Source organism: Lynx canadensis, chromosome C1 (assembly GCF_007474595.2).
Source record: "Lynx canadensis isolate LIC74 chromosome C1, mLynCan4.pri.v2, whole genome shotgun sequence".
NCBI lineage: Eukaryota > Metazoa > Chordata > Mammalia > Carnivora > Felidae > Lynx > Lynx canadensis.
The window spans coordinates 186,590,348-186,610,600 of record NC_044310.1 but is presented as its reverse complement, the minus strand read 5'-3'; the positions used below and the strand labels follow the sequence as shown (position 1 = coordinate 186,610,600).

The 20,253-nt window shown below is 39.6% G+C and overlaps 3 protein-coding genes across 6 annotated transcripts in view; 1 reads left to right on the top strand and 2 right to left on the bottom strand.

Moving 5' to 3' along the window:
• Positions 1-12,340, bottom strand: part of NIF3L1 (NGG1 interacting factor 3 like 1) — a 22,770-nt gene extending 10,430 nt beyond the window's left edge. For 2 of the 4 annotated variants that reach the window (XM_030327543.1, XM_030327545.1), the window contains exons 1-4: positions 9,475-10,003; positions 8,492-8,654; positions 5,258-5,384; positions 3,866-4,004 (exon numbers count right to left, since the gene is read on the bottom strand). In XM_030327543.1, coding sequence (XP_030183403.1) covers positions 3,866-4,004; positions 5,258-5,384; positions 8,492-8,654; positions 9,475-9,907 — 862 coding nt within the window. In that variant the 5' untranslated portion in view covers positions 9,908-10,003. Of the gene's footprint in view, positions 1-3,865; positions 4,005-5,257; positions 5,385-8,491; positions 8,655-9,474; positions 10,004-12,264 lie in introns of those variants that run through there. The other 2 variants (XM_030327544.1, XM_030327546.1) reach the window with 2 other exon arrangements.
• The window catches only part of LOC115519898, a 20,383-nt gene continuing 10,185 nt past the window's right edge, over positions 10,056-20,253 (bottom strand). The window contains exons 3-5 of the mRNA XM_030323759.1: positions 19,837-19,907; positions 15,846-16,043; positions 10,056-10,084 (exon numbers count right to left, since the gene is read on the bottom strand). The gene's annotated coding sequence lies outside the window, so the exon portion shown is untranslated. The remainder of the gene's footprint in view (positions 10,085-15,845; positions 16,044-19,836; positions 19,908-20,253) is intronic.
• The window catches only part of PPIL3 (peptidylprolyl isomerase like 3), a 12,598-nt gene continuing 4,759 nt past the window's right edge, over positions 12,415-20,253 (top strand). Inside the window, exons 1-5 of the mRNA XM_030327547.2 lie at positions 12,415-12,690; positions 13,247-13,325; positions 14,598-14,672; positions 16,148-16,241; positions 17,168-17,235. Coding sequence (XP_030183407.1) covers positions 13,323-13,325; positions 14,598-14,672; positions 16,148-16,241; positions 17,168-17,235 — 240 coding nt within the window. The 5' untranslated portion in view covers positions 12,415-12,690; positions 13,247-13,322. The remainder of the gene's footprint in view (positions 12,691-13,246; positions 13,326-14,597; positions 14,673-16,147; positions 16,242-17,167; positions 17,236-20,253) is intronic.

The window sequence follows — 20,253 nt, the reverse complement described above, 5'->3', positions numbered from 1 at the left end:
ATACTACCCAATTTCAAGATATACTACAGGGACACCCGGGTGGCTCAGTCGGTTAAGGGTCCAACTCTTGATTTCGGCTCAGGTCATGATTACACAGTTCATGGGATTGAGCCTCACATCAAACTCTGTGCCAACAGCGCAGAGCCTGCTTGGGATTCTCTTTCTCCCTCTGCCCCCTCCCCTGCTCATTCTCTGTCTCTCTCTCTCTCCCTCAAAATAAACATACGTTAAAAACAAGATATTGGGGCGCCTGGGTGGTGCAGTCGGTTAAGCGTCCGACATCAGCCAGGTCACGATCTCGCGGTCCGGGAGTTCGAGCCCCGCGTCGGGCTCTGGGCTGATGGCTCAGAGCCTGGAGCCTGTTTCCGATTCTGTGTCTCCCTCTCTCTCTGCCCCTCCCCCGTTCATGCTCTGTCTCTCTCTGTCCCAAAAATAAATAAAAAACGTTGAAAAAAAAAAATTTAAAAAAAAAACAAGATATACTACAAAGGTTTAATAATCAAAAATGTATTGTGCTGGCATAAAAATAGACATATAGATCAATGGAACAGCTGAGAAATATACCCCCATTTATATACGGTCAATTAATCTTCAACAAAGGAGGCAAGAATATCCAATGGGAAAAAGTCTCTTCAACATATGGTGTTGGAACAATCCTAAAGTTTGTATGGAACCACAAAAGACCCAAATAGCCAAAGTAATGTTGAAAAAGAAAACCAAAGCAGGAGGCATCACCATCACAGACTTTAGCCTCTAGTACAAAGCTGTAATGATCAAGACAGTCTGGTATTGGCACAAAAACAGACACACACACCAATGGAATAGAATAGAGAACCCAGAATTGGATCCACATATGGCCAACTAATCTTTGACAAAGCAGGAAAGAGTATCCAGTGGAAAAAAGACAGTCTCTTTAGCAAACGGTGATGGGAGAACTGGACAGCAACATGCAGAAGAATGAAACTGGACCACTTTCTTACATGATACACAAAAATAAACTCAAATGGACGAAAGACCTAAATATGAGACAGGATACCATCAAAACCCTAGAGAAGAAAACAGGCAACAACCTCTTTGACTTCAGTCCCAGTAACTTCTTACTTGGTATGTCTCCGAAGGCAAGGGAAATAAAAGCAAAAATGAACAATTAGGACCTCATCAAGATAAAAAGCTTCTACACAGCAAAGGAAACAATCAACAAAACTAAAAGGCAACCAACAGAATGAGAGAAGATATTTGAAAATAACATATCAAATAAAGGGTCAGTATCCAAAATCTATAAAGAACTTGCCAAACTCAACACCCAAAAAACAAATAATCCAGCGAAGAAACAGGCAGAAGACATGAACAGACACTTTTCCAAAGAAGATATCCAGATGGCCAACAGACACATGAAAAGATGTTCAACATCATTCATCATCAGGGAAATACAAATCAAAACCACACTGAGATACCACCTCACACCAGTCAGAGAAGCTAAAATTAACGCAGGAAACAACATGTTGGCAAGGATATGGAGAAACGGGAACCCTCTCGCACTGTTGGTGGGAATGTAAACTGGTACAGCCACACTCTGGAAAACAGTGCAGAGGTTCCTCAAAAAATTAAAAATAGAATTACCCTACAACCCAGCAATAGCACCACTAGGAATTTATCCAAAGGATATAGGAGTGCTGAATCACAGGGGCATATGTACCCCAACGTTTACAGCAACGCTATCAACAATAGCCAAATTATGGAAAGAGCCCAAATGTCCATCAAGTGATGAAAAGATAAAGAAGATGTGTTTTGGGGCGCCTGGGTGGCGCAGTCGGTTAAGCGTCCGACTTCAGCCAGATCACGATCTCGCGGTCCGTGAGTTCGAGCCCCGCGTCGGGCTCTGGGCTGATGGCTCAGAGCCTGGAGCCTGTTTCCGATTCTGTGTCTCCCTCTCTCTCTGCCCCTCCCCCGTTCATGCTCTGTCTCTCTCTGTCCCAAAAATAAATAAATGTTGAAAAAAAAAAAATTTTTTAAGAAGATGTGTTTTATATACACAATGGAATGAATACTACCTGGCAATGAGAAAGAATGAAATCTTGTCATTTGCAACAACATGGACGGAACTGGAGGGTATTATGCTAAGTGAAATAAGTCAGTCAGAGAAAGACAGATACATATGTTTTCCCTCATATGTGGAATTTGAGAAACTTAACAGAAGACCATGGGGGAAGGGCAGGGGGAAAAATAGTTTCAGACAGAGAGGGAGGCAAACCATAAGAGACACTTAATAGAGAACATACTGAGGGTTGATGGGGAGAGGGGAAAATGGGTGATGGGCATTGAGGAGGGCACTTATTGGGATGAGCACTGGTGTTGTATGTAAGGAATGAATCATGGGAATCTACTCCCGAAGCCAAGAGCACACTGTATACACTGTATGTTAGGTAACTTGACAATAAATTATATTTTAAAAATAAATAAATAAATAAAAGAAAAAAAATAAAGTTGGTTATCAATAGAAAAAACAAAGAAACAAATGGTGTTGGGTAAAGTGGACAGCTACATTAAAAAAAATGAAAATGGACAGCTTTCTTATACCATACACAAAAATAAACCCAAGACGGTTTAAAAACCTAAATATGAGCCCTGAAACCATAAAACTCCTACAAGAACACATAAGCAGTAATTTCTCTGACACCGGCCTTAGAAATACTTTTCTAGATAGGTCTCCTCAGGGAAGGTACACAAAAGCAAAAATAAACTATTGGGACTACACCACAATAAAAAGCTTTTGAACAGCAAAGGAAACCATCAACAAAATGAGAAGGCAATTTGCTCAATGGGAAAAGATATTTGCAATGATATATCCAATGACAGGCTTACATCCAAAATATATAAAGAACTTCTACAACTCAACACTATAAAAAAACAAATAATCCAATTTAAAAATGGGCAGAAGACCTGAAAAGACATTTTTCCAAAGACATACAGATGGCCAAAAGACACATGAAGAGATGCTCATCATCGCTAATCATCAGGGAAATGCATACCAAAACCACAGTGAGAGATCACCCACACTTCTCAGACTGGCTGAAAACAAAAAGACAAGAAATACCAAGTGTTGGCAAGGATGTGGAGAAAAAGGAACCCTCATGCACTGCTAGTGGGAACATTACTAAGTGCAACCACCGTGGGAAACAGTATGGAGGTTCCTCAAAAAATTAAAAATAGGAATACATATGACCCAGTAATTCCACTACTGGATATTTACACACAGAAAATAAAAACACTAACTTGAAAAGATATATGCACCCCTATGTTTACTGCAGTATTTAAAAGCCAAAAACCAAGACTACAAGACTCGGAAACTGCAGTGGATCACTTAGCACGTTGCTGTAAAATGCCATCAGTATTATAAAATAGAATACTTGCATTGTAATTGGAATAATAAAAACTTCCGGCGCCCTTCCTGGCCCATGGTAGGACTGTGCTTCATGCCCTGACTTGTGCTCAAAATGTGATTCATTCTAGACAATGATTTGAACAGAAAAGGTATCATTTCTGGGTTAATGTTTAACTGATGGTCCAAGACCATCCAAAACTCCCCCTCTGCAACAGCAATCAGTGTACGATGAGTAGACTTCTCCTGCTGACTTGAAATGAACATGGAGTAGGAGTGAGACATAAATCTTCCTTGAGCCAAATGAGATGTACACCACAGCATAACCTAGCCCACCTGGATTGATAAAATAAATCAGTCAGCCCCCCGTGAACTAACATGTTTCCTGTCACATTACTACAACCCAAACCATCAACTTTTGCCCAAATACTATGTAATACTACATTATTAGTAGGTACAGTGGACAAATAAATGGGTCATATTTACCTAAGGTCCTTCCTACCCCAAGAGCAAGGCGAACATGAGCTAGTTTAAGGTGCCTTTTGATTCGCTCAATCATGGTTGCCAAGGAAGCAGGCTCATCCAGTGTGCACAACCGTCCCATCCCAGTTTGCGGAAGTGGAGGCTGAAGAGAAACACAAGTTAGAAAAACTGTCCATCTCAGTCCTAGAAAACATACAGCAAATACTGAAATCAATAAAACATGTACACTGTGAGCTTACTACAGCCAGGTCCCGGTTGAAGTTCAAGGATGCAAGCCTGACAAAAACATTCTCTGACTTCTAGGAGCTCAGTCTCCTGAGAGGCAAATGTTTAGATAACTAATCACAATAAAAGTGTTTAAATACAAGACAGGAACCATTTTATGGGAGCACAAAGAAATGACAAAATAAATGAGCTGGGACTTGGGGTGGGGATACTTGGAGAAAGTGGAACCAAAGGTTTTGCAAAAAACGTAGGCCTCCCAGACCAGGCAGAGGGTATAAAAGAGATAGAACCTGTAACCGAGTCTCTAACCCTAAAAAGTACTATATGATACTGGGTTTCAACCATACTTCAATAAAAAAAACATTAAAAAAAAAAACTACTACACTGGGGCACCTGAGTGGCTCAGCTGGTTAAGCGTCCAACTTCGGCTCAGGTCATGATCTCATGGGGGGGGGTTCGAGCCCCACGTCAGGCTCTGTGCTGACAGCTCAGTGCCTGGAACCTGCTTTGGATTCTGTGTCTCCCTCTGTCTCTGCCCCTCTCCCACTCACACTCTGTCACTGTCTAAAAAAAATAAACATTTAAAAAAATACACACAAAAAAACCACACAATACTACACTTCTATAACCTGAATGTGTCTGCCCCTGCACAAATTCCTATGTTGAAATCCTAACCCCCAAAGATGATGGTATTAGCAGGTGGAGCCCTTAGGGGGTACTTAAGTCATGAGAGGGGAGCCCACATGACTGGAATTAGTTTATAAAACAGATTCCAAGAGATATCCTTAGTGCTTCCCATTACGTGAGGACACAGAGGGAAGGTACCGATGATGAATCAGGAAGTGGACCGTCTCCAGATACCACTCCAAATCTGTCAGCACCATAATCTTGGGAATTCCCAGGCTCCAGAATTGTGAGACATAAATTTCTGTTGCTCATAAGCTATCCAGTCCAGGGTATTTTGTTATAACAGCCTGAATGAACTAAAACCTCTACCAACACTTTTCCATTCCTGGAATGTCTCCCTTTCTCAGTACAGTATATTTTCCAGGGTATCTTATGCCCTCAACACTACCTTGTGCTTCTTTAGGTAACAGTTGACAGTGTGTTGATATAACAACATACAAATGAATTTGCCAAACAAAAATGCACAGTATATATTTTTATTACCTTCTCCAGTAACAGAATTTCAGTCTTCTGATAGAATTGTCTGTTCTGGGAAAGAAAAGCCATCACCTGTAACAAAGCCTCCTGACTACAATTCAGACTAATCCGTGTTTGTTCTTCATCATCAGTCCTATTAAAAAAAAAAAAAATCACTTGCTGTTCTAGGATGAATATAAGTAAAACATATTATAAACAATCCACACTTTACAACCTCCTATAATTAAGATTAGATTTACATGAAATTTAGGGGACGCCTGGGTGACCCAGTCAGTTAAGCCTCTGACACTTGGTTTCAGCTCAGGTCATGATCTCAGTTTGTGGGTTCAAGCCCTGCATCAGGATCCTTGCTGACAGACAGAGTCTGTTTGGGATTCTCTCTCTCCCTCTCTCTCTGCCCCTACCCTACTTGCACTCACTCTCTCTCAAAATAAACAAACTTAAAAAAAAAAAAAAGATTTACATGAAATTTAGGTTGCAATCCCAAACCATTTTCAAGAATACTTTTTTTTTTAATTTTTTTATGTTTATTTATTTCTGAGACAGAGGGAGACAAAGCATGAGCAGGGAGGGGCAGGGAGGGAGGGAGGCACAAAATCTGAAGCAGGCTTCAGGCTCTGATCTGTCAGCACAGAGCCCAACGTGGGGCTCGAACTCACAAACTGCGAGATCATGACCTGAGCCGAAGTTAGTCGCTCAATCGACTGAGCCACCCAGGTGCCCCAAGAATAGTATTTCTCAAGGGACACCTGGGTGGCTCAGTCGGTTAAGTTTCAAGATTCTTGACTTCTGCTCAGGACATGATCTTTCAGTTTGTGAGTTCCAGACCCCAGTCAGGCTCTGTGCTGACAGTGCGGAGCCTGCTTGGGATTCTCTCTGTGCCCTTCCCCTGCTCGTGTTCTCTCTCGCTCTCTCTCTCAAAATAAGTAAACTTAAAAAAATTAAATTAAATAAATAAATAAAAATATTTTTCAAACTTCAGCATGTATCCAAATCTCCTTGTAGACTTATTAAAATAGAATGTTGAGCTCCACCCCACCTCCCCAGTTTCAGATTCAGTAGATCTAGGTGGGGTCTTAGAATTTACCTAACAAGTTCCAGGTGATGCTGATATTGCTGGTTCAGGGACCTCACTTTGAAACTACTATTCTAGAACTGTTCCTAATCCCAGGTATGCATCAGAAATCTGCTAGCTTCTTAAAATGATAGCTACTGGACCCTTCTACAGATCCAGTGAAATAGAACTTCTATGAATGGGGCCAAAGCAAATCGAATTTTTTTCCCAAACGAAGGGCTTTTTATTTTTGAGAGAGAGAAAATGCGCGCGCACGCACGCACGCACGCACACGCTCGGGGCAAGGGCAGAGAGAAAGGGAGATAGAGGATCCAAAGCAGGCTCCAAGCTGACAGCAGTAAGACCGATGTGGGGCTCAAAGTCACAATCATGAGATCATGACCTGAGCCAAAGTTGGACACTCAACCAAGCCACCCAGGTGCCCTCAAACTGAATTTTTTTAAGGCCCAAAGAAGTTAATTTTTCAAACCACTGAAACAAGAATCTCCTGGACAGATTTTCAGGCAAACCCCATTCTAATTACATAGCTTTAGGATGAAGCCAACATTCTGCAGGGGGTCTTGAATGACCCTGAGAAGCAATGCCCTGAAGTGTCTCCAAAAACACTGGCATCAGAAAAGTTTTGTATTTAACCATAAACTCTAAAAATATCATAGAATTCTAGAGCGAAAAGACACCTTAAAAGAATCTGGAAGAGTAGTTGTCAACACTGGAATCATCTGTAGAGCTTTGACAAGAAAAAGGGAAAAAGTGCCTGGACCCCAATCTAATCACAAAACCCAGATATCACCCGTAATAAGGAAAAACTAAAACCAAACTAAATGTGCATCAGTTTTTAAAAAGGGGGTAAGGCACCTAGGTGACTCGGTTGAGTGTCTGACTCTTGATTTCGGCTCAGGTCATGATCTCTTGGTTTAATGAATTAGGAGCCCCACATTGGGCTCTGCGCTGCCACCTTGGGATTCTCTCTCTCCCTTTCTCTTTGCCCCTCCCCAGCTCACACTGTCTCTGTTTCTCTCAAAATAAATAAACTTTTTAAAAAAGGAAAAATCTCATTAGTTAGGAAGAGAAATGCTTAAAGAAAGTCCAGTAGATCCATAAGAAACACTACATAGCAGTTAAAGAGATCTTCTATACCTACATAGAAAGATCTCTAAGACCTCTTGTTCAGTAAAAGAGGCAAATGCAGCATGCCATTTAATTAAGAAAACAATAAAAAAAAAACCCACAAAAATCTGCATTCCTCCATGTTCCTGTATGTGTTTAGAAAGATACCCACTTCTCTGAAAACAAAGGAAAAGGTAACACGAATTGAAGATACTGGAATTGAGTAGAGGGAACAAGGAGGACTTTTACACTGTTTGAAATTTTCATGTGTATCTTTTTAATTTCAGTACTTACACAGTATTTCAATATGGTAAAAGACATCCATAACTGGAATCTATACAAAGTCCTGGAAATAATTTTTCTTGAGGTTTTTTAAATCCCTCAACACTATTAGAAAGCATTTGCAATAATTTTATTACAAGGTATCTACACCTAAAAACCACTCACAAGAGTCCCTTTTTGTTGCAGCCTGGAACACATCTCCATCTTCTTAAAGTTATTATATTCATCTTTGTTTTTTTAAACAATTATTAAGTTCCAGCTTTGTCTAACTTGTCTCTTAACATGCTTCAAAAGATGTTCGGATAAATTAGCTTCAAAGAAAATCCACTAAAGGCACCATTTTGATATCTCTGCCCTAAATAAATGATTGGCTTTATAAGAGGCATCTGAATGTCTTCTTCCATTAAAGTGTTTGAGAATCACTGATTTGCTTGAAACTGGTAAGAGTAAACCTATGTAATCAGTGAGTCAGTAGGGTTTATCTATATGCTATAAAAACCACCTTTCAACATTATCAGGGGAATTAGAAATGTTGTAAATAAAAGGCATAATATAGTCCCTCCCACCTAGAATATAGTAAGTGTTGTCATTTTTATTGTTTCAGGAAAAAAAAACCCATGGAAAAAAAACCTACATGCAAATGAGAAGTATACTGCCTCATAAACCCACCCTGGGGGGAAACAATTTGTTTCAGTTCACAATACTAGAGTTATAGAATTTACAAAGAAGATCCTTACAGATAAGTACACACAAAAAAGAAGAAAAATATATCATACCTAGTAGAAAAAGAAGTGATAGAAATATTTGCAATTTCTTTCACTGCAGAAATGACTTTGTCCAGGTGTTGGGTGGAGTTAACACTGAATTCTACTCTGTGCGTTCCCCCCGTTGGGTAGTTGGCAGCTTTGGAAGGATGTATGGGCCTGGAGGTGCAAACTCCTAGGAATAAAATTGTGTTGTTTTTTTTTTTTAATTAAAAAGATAAACTATTATGGGCAAAATTTTAAGAAATAAGCTTTTAGAAACTGATGTTTATATAATATGCACACATATACATATCCCTTACATATACATCCAAAAGTCCCCATAATCTAGTGATTTAGTATTGACATAAAATCAAATTTATTTTCAGAATTATTTTCCAGAAGACTGTTAAATACCACAAAAACTGGACTCATGAAGTTTTAGACGATACATAAAATTGTGACTGCTTACTAAATTTATTCAGGTAAATTATCATTCAGGTTGCAAATGCTCATAACCTACTTGACCACATTAATTCAGATTATGTCATCATAAAAGTTTCAACCCCAAATGAGTAAATGAAAATAACTAACTAAAAATAAAGCTAAAACACATAGGCTGAATTCCGTCATTGTGCTGGGCATGAGTAAGCATTCAGTGAAAATCTGATTTCTATCTAACTGACATACAAAGAATATCCTGGAGAGATCTGAGATTTCAGAGATCAATTTAACAAGCACTTCTTGAATTTCTGGGTGCTAGGCACTGTGTCACGAGAGTGAGGACTCACAAAGCTCAGTCCAGCAATAAAGATTTCCTATGCTCTCCTTACTAAGGATGAAAATTTAATTTCTCAAATGCAATTTAATGGCCAGATTTCACAACATTATTTTTAAATATATAAAAATAGAATGGTACCCACATCTAAAGCAGTTAAAGTTCTACTAGAAAGACATTCTAAAATTTCAAAGCATTCGTAGGGAAAATATTAAACATGAAAGAAGAGGCTTCTCACCAAGCCCTTTAGCCAACCAGCTATTGACTCCCTGGGGTGCAGCATCATAGGCTGTGTGAGGAGAGTAAATACCAACTCTGTTTTCCAGAGCCTGAATCACCAGGCGCTCCTTCCATGTTTTCCAGGTTATGTGCGTCAAAGGTCGGAAAATAGGCGGATGGTAGGAGAGAATAAGATCCGACTTCTTTTGCAGCGCCTCCTCCATCACTTCCTCGGTCAAGTCATTGGTAAGGAAGAGTGTGTTTACAGTGTGTGGTGGGCTTGGTTCCACCAGTAATCCAACATTGTCCCAACTCTCAGCAAGTGAGAGGGATGCAAAGTCATTCAAGGAGGAAAGGAGAACCTTCAAATCCATGAAGGAACGGGAAGAACTGCAGATCAGGGAATGAACAAGCCGGATTGTTGTGGGAGTGAGGAGTACACGAGATAACATACAGAAATTAGGTAAAACTGGGATGCTTGGGTGGCTCAGTCAGTTGAGCGTCTGACTCTTGATTTCAGCTCAGGTCACGATCCCAGAGTTGTGGGATCGAGTTCTGCACTGAGCTCCCCACTGAGCATGAAGCCTGCTTAAGAGTCTCTCTCTCTGCCCCTCTCTCCGGCTTGCACACTAACAACAACAAAACAAAACAAAACAAAACAAAACAAAACAAAACAAAACAAAACAAAACAAAACGGAGAGAAGAAATCAGGTAAAATTGAGTATCTGAAGTCAATACCCAGGAAATGGTACACATGGTTACACTTTAAGCCTGGACCTTTGAGGTAGCAAAGCATATGAGCAAAAGAACTATAGTCACATATCCCTGGGTTCAAATACTGATTCTGCCACTTACCAGCACATGATACCTTAGGTAAGTCACTTAGCTTCTCTGAGGCTGTTTTCTCATTTACCAAATGGGAGCTACTATAACCAAAATCAAAGGCCATCCATAGAAGCAAATCAATTAAGATGTGTAAATCACCTACCACAAGCCTGGTACATAGTACACATTCATCCCCACTTCCTCAGCCCCCAACACAAAGTTCTTTTTCTCCCCATCCTTGCTTCAACCACCCTCAACCCTTTTCCATTACTCTAAATACTATCTTTCCTTACAAGTTTCCTTCAACTTTTTATTTATTTTGACAGAGTCAGAGACAGTGCAAGTGGGGGAGGGGTGGGGAGAGGAATGGTGGGGGAGAAAGAAAGAGAGAATATCCCATGCTGTCAGCACAGAGCCCAACTCCGGGCTCTCACAAACTGGGAGATCATGACCTGAGCTGAAATCGTGTCGGACACTAACCAGCTGAGTCACCCAGGTGCCCCATCCTTTAACTTCTTAAATAAAGCTTTTTTTTTTTTTTTTTAACATTTATTTTTGAGAGAGACAGTGTGAGCAGGGGAGGGGCAGAGACAGAGAGGAAGAATCTGAAGCCAGATCTGTGCTCACAGCAGAGAGCCTGATGGAGGGCTTGAACTCAGGAACGGTGAGATCATGACCTGAACTGAAGTTGGACACTTAACCAACTGAGCCACCCAGGTGCCTCAAATAAAGTTTTTCTTAATAAACATCTTCAGTGTCTAGCCCCTATACAAAACACTGTTAATTCCATAAGATTCTAGGAACATTTCTGTTTTTGAAGAAAAGCATTCATTGTATGCACAATTAACAAGAAAAGCATGGCCAACTGTAAATTTTATCAAATTAGTCATAACCCAGTAATTTCAAAAACAAATTCTTTCAACAAAAATGTTTAACAAATTTGTTGAAAAAAACTATTTTTTTCAGCAGAAATGTTTACTAAGAGATGTGAATACTTGTTCAGTATCTGATTTGAATGGGGTGCCCGGGGAGGGGGGGGGGGCTCAGTTGGTTGAGTACCCAATTCTTCTTGATTTTGACTCAGGGCATGATCCCAGGGTCCTGCGATGAAGCCCCGTGTCAGGCCCCACGGCGCCTGCATGGAATTCTCTCTCTCCCTCTGCCCCTCTCCCCGCACGCTTTTTCTTAAAAACAAAAACAAAAACACAGAAATGATGCAGAGCCTACAAAATCCACTGGAGCCTAAGGTCTCGGAAGACCTTCTAAAGGTCCTTATACCACTTCCACTCTCGAATTTCCAAGTTCTGATACTGCCCCACTTTCCAGACTCTTCTAAATCTGGCAGGCCTTGAAAGTGAAGCCCTAGTGGGCCACCATACCACTTTTGAGTTATTTACTGCTAAATTTGAAAGAACCCTTGTAAATAACATAGAACACCCTCCATTTTTAGAAAACCGCGAAGCTTGATGCCAACAATTAACAATGGGAGGCGGCATAGCATTGTGGGTTGGAGGACCCATTCTGAAAGCAACGAACTCCCAGAACCACAGCTGTGTAACAAATGTCTCAACCTCTGCTGTCTCACCTTCTCTAGAATGAGAATAAAAGTGCCCTGCTTATAGTGTTGTCACAAGATTTAACCGTACAGCTGGGAACAATGCCTGGCCTAGAGTAAGCACTGTTTTTAAAATACATTAGTAGGGACCACTTTACAGCCTGCGAACTGCACCCTCTTACGTTACTTTATCTACCTGACATTTCAGTCCCACTTCAGACCTTTTCCAGGACAGTGACGAGACCAGGCACTGGCAGAAACTCCTGAGTTAGGACCCCTGCTCCCCTGGTGCCCTATGCTCTTATGCCACAAGCCAGTTTCCTGCCCCTGTCCCCTCCTCTGCCTCCTTTCACAGACACAATCTCACAACTCCCACAATTTACGCTAACCTGGGCCTGGCCAAGCGGGAATAAATAGCCCAGGACTCACCAAGTCTCCTCTAGCACCACTTCCGGTCCTGCGCAGGGACTCTTGGCATTGCAAGATGGGGCGGGGGAATGGAGCTGGGCGGAAGTGGTCCTTCCCGTTTTACGTCTGAACCCAAGGCACTTCTGGAGGTTGCCCAGAATAGTTCCGGTTTACGTTTTGTGTCTTTGTATTATCATTAAAAGAGCTCCCGTTCACTGTCAAAAGCGTACCAGGTGAAGATAAATGACACTGTCTTCCTAGTTCTAGTCATTTTGGTTTGAGATAGCAATGAGGCTGGAAGGGAAAAGGAGGCGAGCAGGAGAGGGGCGTTCTCGCTAATGGGTCCCGCCCTCGACTTCCGGTAGCCCTAAGACACTTATTTCGAAACATGGCCATCTGCAAGGAACGGCATGCGTCGTTTCAATTAGAGCTGTGCTAACTGAAGTGGTAAGTAATATCACACACTCTTTCATTCACTTATTGAGACACTTGTCAAGCTCCGTGTTTTAGTTCTTGGGCTTGCGTCAGCATTCGGGGCGGGGAGGGTGGTGTTGGAACAGATTTAATTAGAAAAATATGTAGTATATTAGTGATAAGTGCTATGAAAAAAGGAAATTGGGCAGGCACTAGAGTCAAGGCAGTTTTAAATAGAGTTATCAGGCCAATGAGACCTGACTTTTGAGCAGAGACTTGGACGTGAGGAAAATAGCTGTCCAGATGTCTAAGTATAAGTGTTCCAGACAAAGGGAACACCCAGTGCCTAGATCCCAAGGCGGAAATGTACCTGGCTAGTTGCGGAGTTTGCGAGGAGGCTTTTGAAGAAGAGTGAGCAGGGGAAGTAAGAGATTGAGGGGCTTGAGTCGGATAGGATCTCATCATTTCCATAACCAAATTTTTATTACTTAGAGGGTGCTATTGTAGGCATTTTAAATATGCATTAAAAATGAGCACGTGTGAATTAAGAGAGGAAAATAAACTTAATTCTTTTCTCTTTTGGGAATAGAGATTCGTTTTCTAACTTCTCTCAGGGAGACTGAGAAATTAAGCAATAATACTTCCCGAAACCATCAGGAAGAAAAATGGTAAGTTTTACACAATTCTTATGAATGCCTTTCATTATAAATAATTTTTAGAAATTCATTGAAGGGAAATAAAACTGCATGAACTTTCAATGGCAAGACAGAAATGATAAACTGTAGAAGCATAAAATATATGATGCCTCTAAACAAAGCCAGAAACAAAACTACTTTTAAATTCTTCAGTGTTTTCACTTAAAATGCATAGAATTTACTTTTTACAGAAAAAGACTGATTACAACATATAGATGGAAAGAGGGAGTTGAAGCTTATAGCCAGGTGTGATCATTTTAATTGGATCCTTTTGTTTGTTCTAAGGTGGGCAACTAGAGCTTGAAGTAGAAGCAATGAGAATCATGCTGTCTCCCCCCCCCAACCCCACCTCACACACACTCCTGCCCTCTATCAACCTGAACATACTCTCTGACTGCTGGATACTACTGGAAGAAGAGAAATGAAAAAGGAAGCCTCAGAATAACCCCGCCAGGGGCGCCTGGGTGACTCAGTTGGTTAAGCTTCTGACTTCACTCAGGTCATGATCTCGAGGTTCCTGAGTTTGAGCCCCATGTCAGGCTCTGTGCTGACAGCTCAGAGCCTGGAGCCTGCTTCAAATTCTGTCTCCCTCTCTCTCTCTGCCCCTCCCCCCTCAAAAATAAACATTAAAAAAATAATAACCTCTCAGAATCCCACCCCACAATGGGTAACAAAAGGAATGTTACTCAACATCAGATAAACAAAAAACAAGCAAGCAAGAGTCATATGGTTATCTCTGCACATTTAGAATCTAGAAAAACTGAGAATTGTTGTCTTTAGTGAAGAAAGGAATTGTTTTTAACACTGCCTCTCAATTTAATTACATTAAGGGAAATGGTGCAGACTATGTTTTGAAAAGTCATTTTCTTACTATTTTTCAATATATATTAATGATGTTGGGGAGTTGCTATTTAAATCAGTAATACTAACTAACCATTGTTTTCATTTTTATTGATGAAAAATTCAAACTTTAAGTATTTCCATCACAGTATTTACTGTCAAGTTTTTAGGGTGGATACTATTTTACATTAACATGTATTTATCATCTGGAGTTTTTTTTCTACTGCTGAAGTAAATTTGGAAGAAGTACAGCTTCTCAGCTATGTGGATAGGTCATCTCTGAAATGGTATTTCTTTCTGTGTTTTCATTCAGATTGTCATCTTTAATCTAGTTTGGGAAATAATACAATGCATAAAGTCATCCGAAGAAATCTTAATTGTTCTCACATTCTCTCTCCTTTTTAGTCAGTGACACTGCATACAGATGTAGGTGATATTAAAATAGAAGTCTTCTGTGAAAGGACACCCAAAACATGTGAGGTAAGTATCATTATGTACATATTAAAAATGAGTTAATGCAACAGGATAACCATTTTGAAATCAAATTATCTTAACCTAAAGATATAAAAATAAAAAAAAACTTGTCTATAAAACCATTGTCATGGGGCGGCTAGGTGGCTTAGTTGGTTAAGTGTCTGACTTCAGCTCAGGTCCTGATCTCATGGTTCAGATTCTTGAGTTCCAGCCCTACAACAGGCTCTCTGCTGCCAGCATGGCAGCCCTCTACCCCTCCCTCACTTTGCCCCTCCCCTGCACACACATGCATACATGATCTCTCTCAAAAATAAATAAACATAAAATTTAAAAATACAAAACCATTGTCAGGAAAAACTATCCATTAGAATTATTGGCCTGGTTTCCACTTAACCTTTGAGGATCAAAAAAAGAGTAGATAATTTTTCTCTAACCATAGAGTGGCTGGTGTCTTTTTCTTTTGACTTATTTTCCTCTGGAAATATAAGTAATCATAAGCATGTTAGGTAAGATAACTGTTTCTTATGTTATTTTACTTGTTTAAATGACAAAGAAGGAAAGAATTGGCTCTCTCTATATATTCATTCAACATTTATTTATGGGGACACCTGGTGGCTCAGTTGGTTAGGCACCAACTTGTAATTTTGGCTCAGGTCATGATCTTATGGTTTGTAGGATCAAACCCCAAGTCAGGCTCTGCTGCTGTCAGTGCAGAGTCTGCTTGGGATTCTCTCTCTGCCCCTCATGCACATGGGCATTCGTTCACACGTGCACTCTCTCTCTCTCAAACTTAAAAAAAATCTACAATTATTTATGAAAGGCTATCTTGCCAGGGTCTGGGAGTACTGTAATGACCAAGAGACATTCCTTGCCTTCGTGAAACTGATATTCTAGCTGAGAAGATAAGCATTGGAGGAGGGAGGGGGGACAGGGAGGGATTCATTCTAGAAAAAAAAAGTGATTCTAGAACGTGATAATGTCTTGAAAGAAATAAAGTGTTGATGTAGGGACTAACAGAAAATAATTATTTAAAAGAAGGTGAGGGCAGGCCTAACCAAGAAAGTGATACTTAAATCACATGCAGAAAAATAATGAAGGCATCTCCATAGAAAGACATATAAAAAGAATATGCCAGGTATAGAGATAGCAATACAAAGGCCTCAAGGTAGAAGTGCTTACCTCTTGTGGATGAATTTTCAGAAGGATGATGGGGTTAACACAGTAAGTAACAGAAAGAAGTTATTATCACATGAGATGCAGAGGTAGGCCAGGTCATGAAGGGCCTATTAGGCCCTACTGAAGATTGTGTGTTTTATTCCAAAAACAGAAGGAAGCAAAGTGTTTTAGGCAGAGAAGTGACATTATCCAATGTAACGCCTAAAAGACATAAATACATTGTTATATTGTTTTTAGTAAATACAGTTTGTTCTTTAAATGTTTCTGCTATATCATTTCCCAGTTATTATTTTTACTCTTTTCAGAATTTCTTGGCTCTTTGTGCCAGTAATTACTACAATGGATGTATATTTCATAGAAATATCAAGGGTTTCATGGTTCAAACAGGAGATCCAACAGGTAAGTTATTCTATTAATATCTAGAGAATTGGGTATATAGTGTGAAAAAGAGGGTAGACAAAGAATAGAAAAATATATAATGTAATATTGTGTGTCAACTATACTCAAAATATTTTTTTTTTTTAACGTTTATTTATTTTTGAGACAGAGAGAGACAGAGCATGAACGGGGGAGGGTCAGAGAGAGGGAGACACAGAATCCGAAAAAGGCTCCAGGCTCTGAGCTGTCAGCACAGAGCCCGATGCGGGGCTCGAACTCATGGACCGCGAGATCATGACCTGAGCCGAAGTCAGCCGCTTAACCGACTGAGCCACCCAGGCGCCCCTCAAAATATTTTTTAAATAAAATTTATTTAATTTTTATAAAATAGATAAAATATAAGCATGTGGATTGTTGTGTTGGGTTTTTTTGTTGTTTTTTTGAGAGAGAGCGAAAGTGGGGGGAGAGGGGCAGAGGGGGGAAGGAGGGAAGGGGAGAGAGAGAGAGAGAGAGAGAGAGAGAGAGAGAGAGAGAGAATGAATCTTAAGCAGGTTCCATGGTGAGCATGGACACAGAACTTGATCCCTTGACCCTGGGATCATGACCTGTGCTGACATCAAGAGTCAGACGCTTAACCAACTGAGCCACTCAGGAGCCCCTACATAGAGTTTTTATAACCAGGCCCCTTACCCTAGCAAGAAATTTTTAGTCGAAGCTACCAGCACTTAGGTTTAAAGTAAAATATGAACAATATTGATAGGGAGGGGATTGGGTTTTTTGTAGAGATACTTTATTTTTCCAGTCTGTAAGGTGAAATTTTGAGGAGAGGACATGTCAAATTTTATTTGTATTTAACAAGTTATAAAATAGCCCTTTTGTTTTAGAAAATTAACCCTTTCTCAACTTTAATTAGATACTTCTTTTGATTTGCTTGTCTTGTAATATAGGTACCGGAAGAGGAGGTAACAGTATCTGGGGCAAGAAATTTGAGGATGAATATAGTGAATATCTTAAGGTATATCTCCAATGCATCAACATCTGGTTTCTAATGCCTTGTTTACACTTGAAACCTTTAATACATATGTTTTAGTAACACAAGTTAATGTTATTAGTATACAAACATACTTTTTTTCTAGTAGTACACTTGATAAATGCCAGGGAGAAATTATAAATGGCAGTTGTTGCCTAAAATATATTCTAGAATCTCATGATCACATGAATCTTGATATTAAGTGAGCTTATCTGTGGGCCCAACCTGAAATGTTTTAATCAGTAATGTACCAAAAGGGCCTAATGTCTCACTATAAAATTTATGTTGAATGACCTGAATCATTGGGCTTTTTTTGATAGTAGGGAGGAAAGACTTCCTGGTAGCAATACTGCCCATTATCAATGTCCAACTTTCAACATTTTCTGTTAGATCTTTGAATATTCCTGTATTAACTTAATACCTGTGGTAGATCCCAACTACGTTAAAGAGAAATGCATAGCATGGTAAAATTAGAGGTTTTTATTTCCTTTGTCATATTTTTCTGTGTTTTTCAAACTTTTATTCCTTTTTTTTTTAAGATTTTATTTTTAAGTAATCTGTGTATCCAACATGGGGCTCGAACTTACAACCCGAAAATTAAGAGGGCATGCTTTACCAACTTAGCCAGCCAGGCACCCCAAGAACTTTTTTTTTTTTTACTAAAAAACTAATGCATGCCTATTTTTAAAAAATCTTATTTTAAATTAAATTTAAAAAATTAAAATAAATAAGTGTCATTTCCCAGAGGTGACATCTGCTAACAGTTTATCATATGGTCTTTTAAGCTTTGTATCTGCATAGAATGATAACTTTAGAAATTAGAAAAAGAGAGATAAATTCTGCTCAGTAAGAATATGTAACTTAGGGGGTGCCTGGGTGGCTCAGTCAGTCAGTCGTCCAACTTTGGCTCAGGTCATGATCTCATGGCTTGTGAGTTCGAGCTCCGCATCAGGCTCTGTGCTGACAGCTCAGAGCCTGGAGCCTGCTTCAGCTTCTGTGTGTGTCTCTCTCTCTGCCCTCCTGCTCACACTCTGTCTCTCTCTCTCTCTCTCTCTCTCTCAAAAATAAATAAACAAAAAAAATTTTTTTTGAAGAATATATAATTTAGTATTGTATTTCAGTTACATTAAAATATGCCCAAGAAAACTCTGAAAAAAATTCATTGCGGTGCTTATGTCTGGATGGTGGTACTAGGAGTAATTTTTTTTTCTTCATTTTGTTTTTCTATCATAAGGAAACATTACTTTGGTTATAGGAGTTGGGGTTGGGAGGTGATAAATTATAAGTCATTCTTTTCATGAATTACAAACAAGAACTTTTTAGGCATTAATTAATAACTGCCTCCTCAGCACTAATCCACCATCCTATACCAGTGATTTTCAACACTGGCTATTACAGACTCACGTGTAGTTGTAAAAATATAAAATATTAAGGTCTTACAACCCCCTAAATGTAGAGAAAAATAGGAGGACTGATTAGGACCTAGATTATATTTTCAGGTTTCCTGGTGATACCTACAGTCAAGATTAAGAATCATTACCTTTAGGGGCACCTGGGTGGCTCAGTCGGTCAAGCGTCCAACTTCAACTCAGGTCACGATCTCACACTTCATGAATTCCAGCCCGGCATCAGGCTCTGTGCTGACAGCTCAGAGCCTGGAGACTGCTTCAGATCCTGTGTCTCCCTTTCCCTGCCCATCACCTGTTTGTGCTCTGTCTCTTGTCTCTCAAAAATGAATAAATGTTAGGGGCGCCTGGGTGGCGCAGTCGGTTAAGCGTCCGACTTCAGCCAGGTCACGATCTCGCGGTCCGGGAGTTCGAGCCCCGCGTCAGGCTCTGGGCTGATGGCTCAGAGCCTGGAGCCTGTTTCCGATTCTGTGTCTCCCTCTCTCTCTGCCCCTCCCCCATTCATGCTCTGTCTCTCTCTGTGCCAAAAATAAATAAACGTTGAAAAAAAAAATTTTTTTTTTTAAAATGAATAAATGTTAAAAAAAAAAATTTTTTTAAAGAACCATTATCTTGATATGCAGAGTTGAGGGTGTGTATTGAATATTCACATACCCTGATCCAGCAATTCCATTCCCAAATGTTTACCCTAGAAAACTCTTGTACAAATGCATCAGGAAACAGTACAAGTGTTCCTAGAGTGTTTTTTTAACAACAAAAATCTAAAAACAACCCAAATGTCCATTGATCATAAGATGTACACTGTAGTATATTCAGTTGTGGAATAATATAAAGCAGTAAAAATCAGAACTACACACATATGTGTGTAAATCTTAGAAAGAAAATGATAGTGTAAAAAGTACTTCCCAGAAGACTACAAATAGTATGATACTACTTTAGAGAGCTCAGAAACAAGAAAAAGGAAACAATATATTGTTTAGGCATATATAAAGATAGTAGGATAATGGTTCACTTTTGGAGAGGCTGGGGTAATTGATGAGAGGAGTAGTAGGCATATGCAACAGTTTGGTAAATTTGAATTCTTAAATCTTAGAAATAGGTTATTAAGTATTTTATTAAGTTATAAGTGGTACATACATTCTGGTGCAGGCATCAAATATAACATTTGACTGGTAGTCACCTTTAGGAAGTCAATAAAGCATTAATATCTTGATGCAGTTGTATCTCCATTGCTTGTGTCATTAGTGTCCCCTGATGAATAGATAAAGAGAGAATAATCATTAGTGTTATTTATGATCTTTTATATTGCACCTCCTTGTAACACAGTTCTGTCACGTCTTCAATCTTATCAGTAAAGTCTTTTTAATTCTTTTACACAAGTCCCTTTTGTAACAAATAGTATCATAAATATTAAAGCTATAGGAGACCTTCCTTAGATCATCTAGTCCTGGGTTGTGAACTGACTGCCCTTGGGTGGAAGATCCACAGATGTATTATCTATGGCCATTGGTTTAAAAAAAAAAATTAGGGCCATTAGGCAAGAGATAACACCATTCCTTTTGCCAGCCTCTGTAATGTTTACATTCTGTTCAATTAA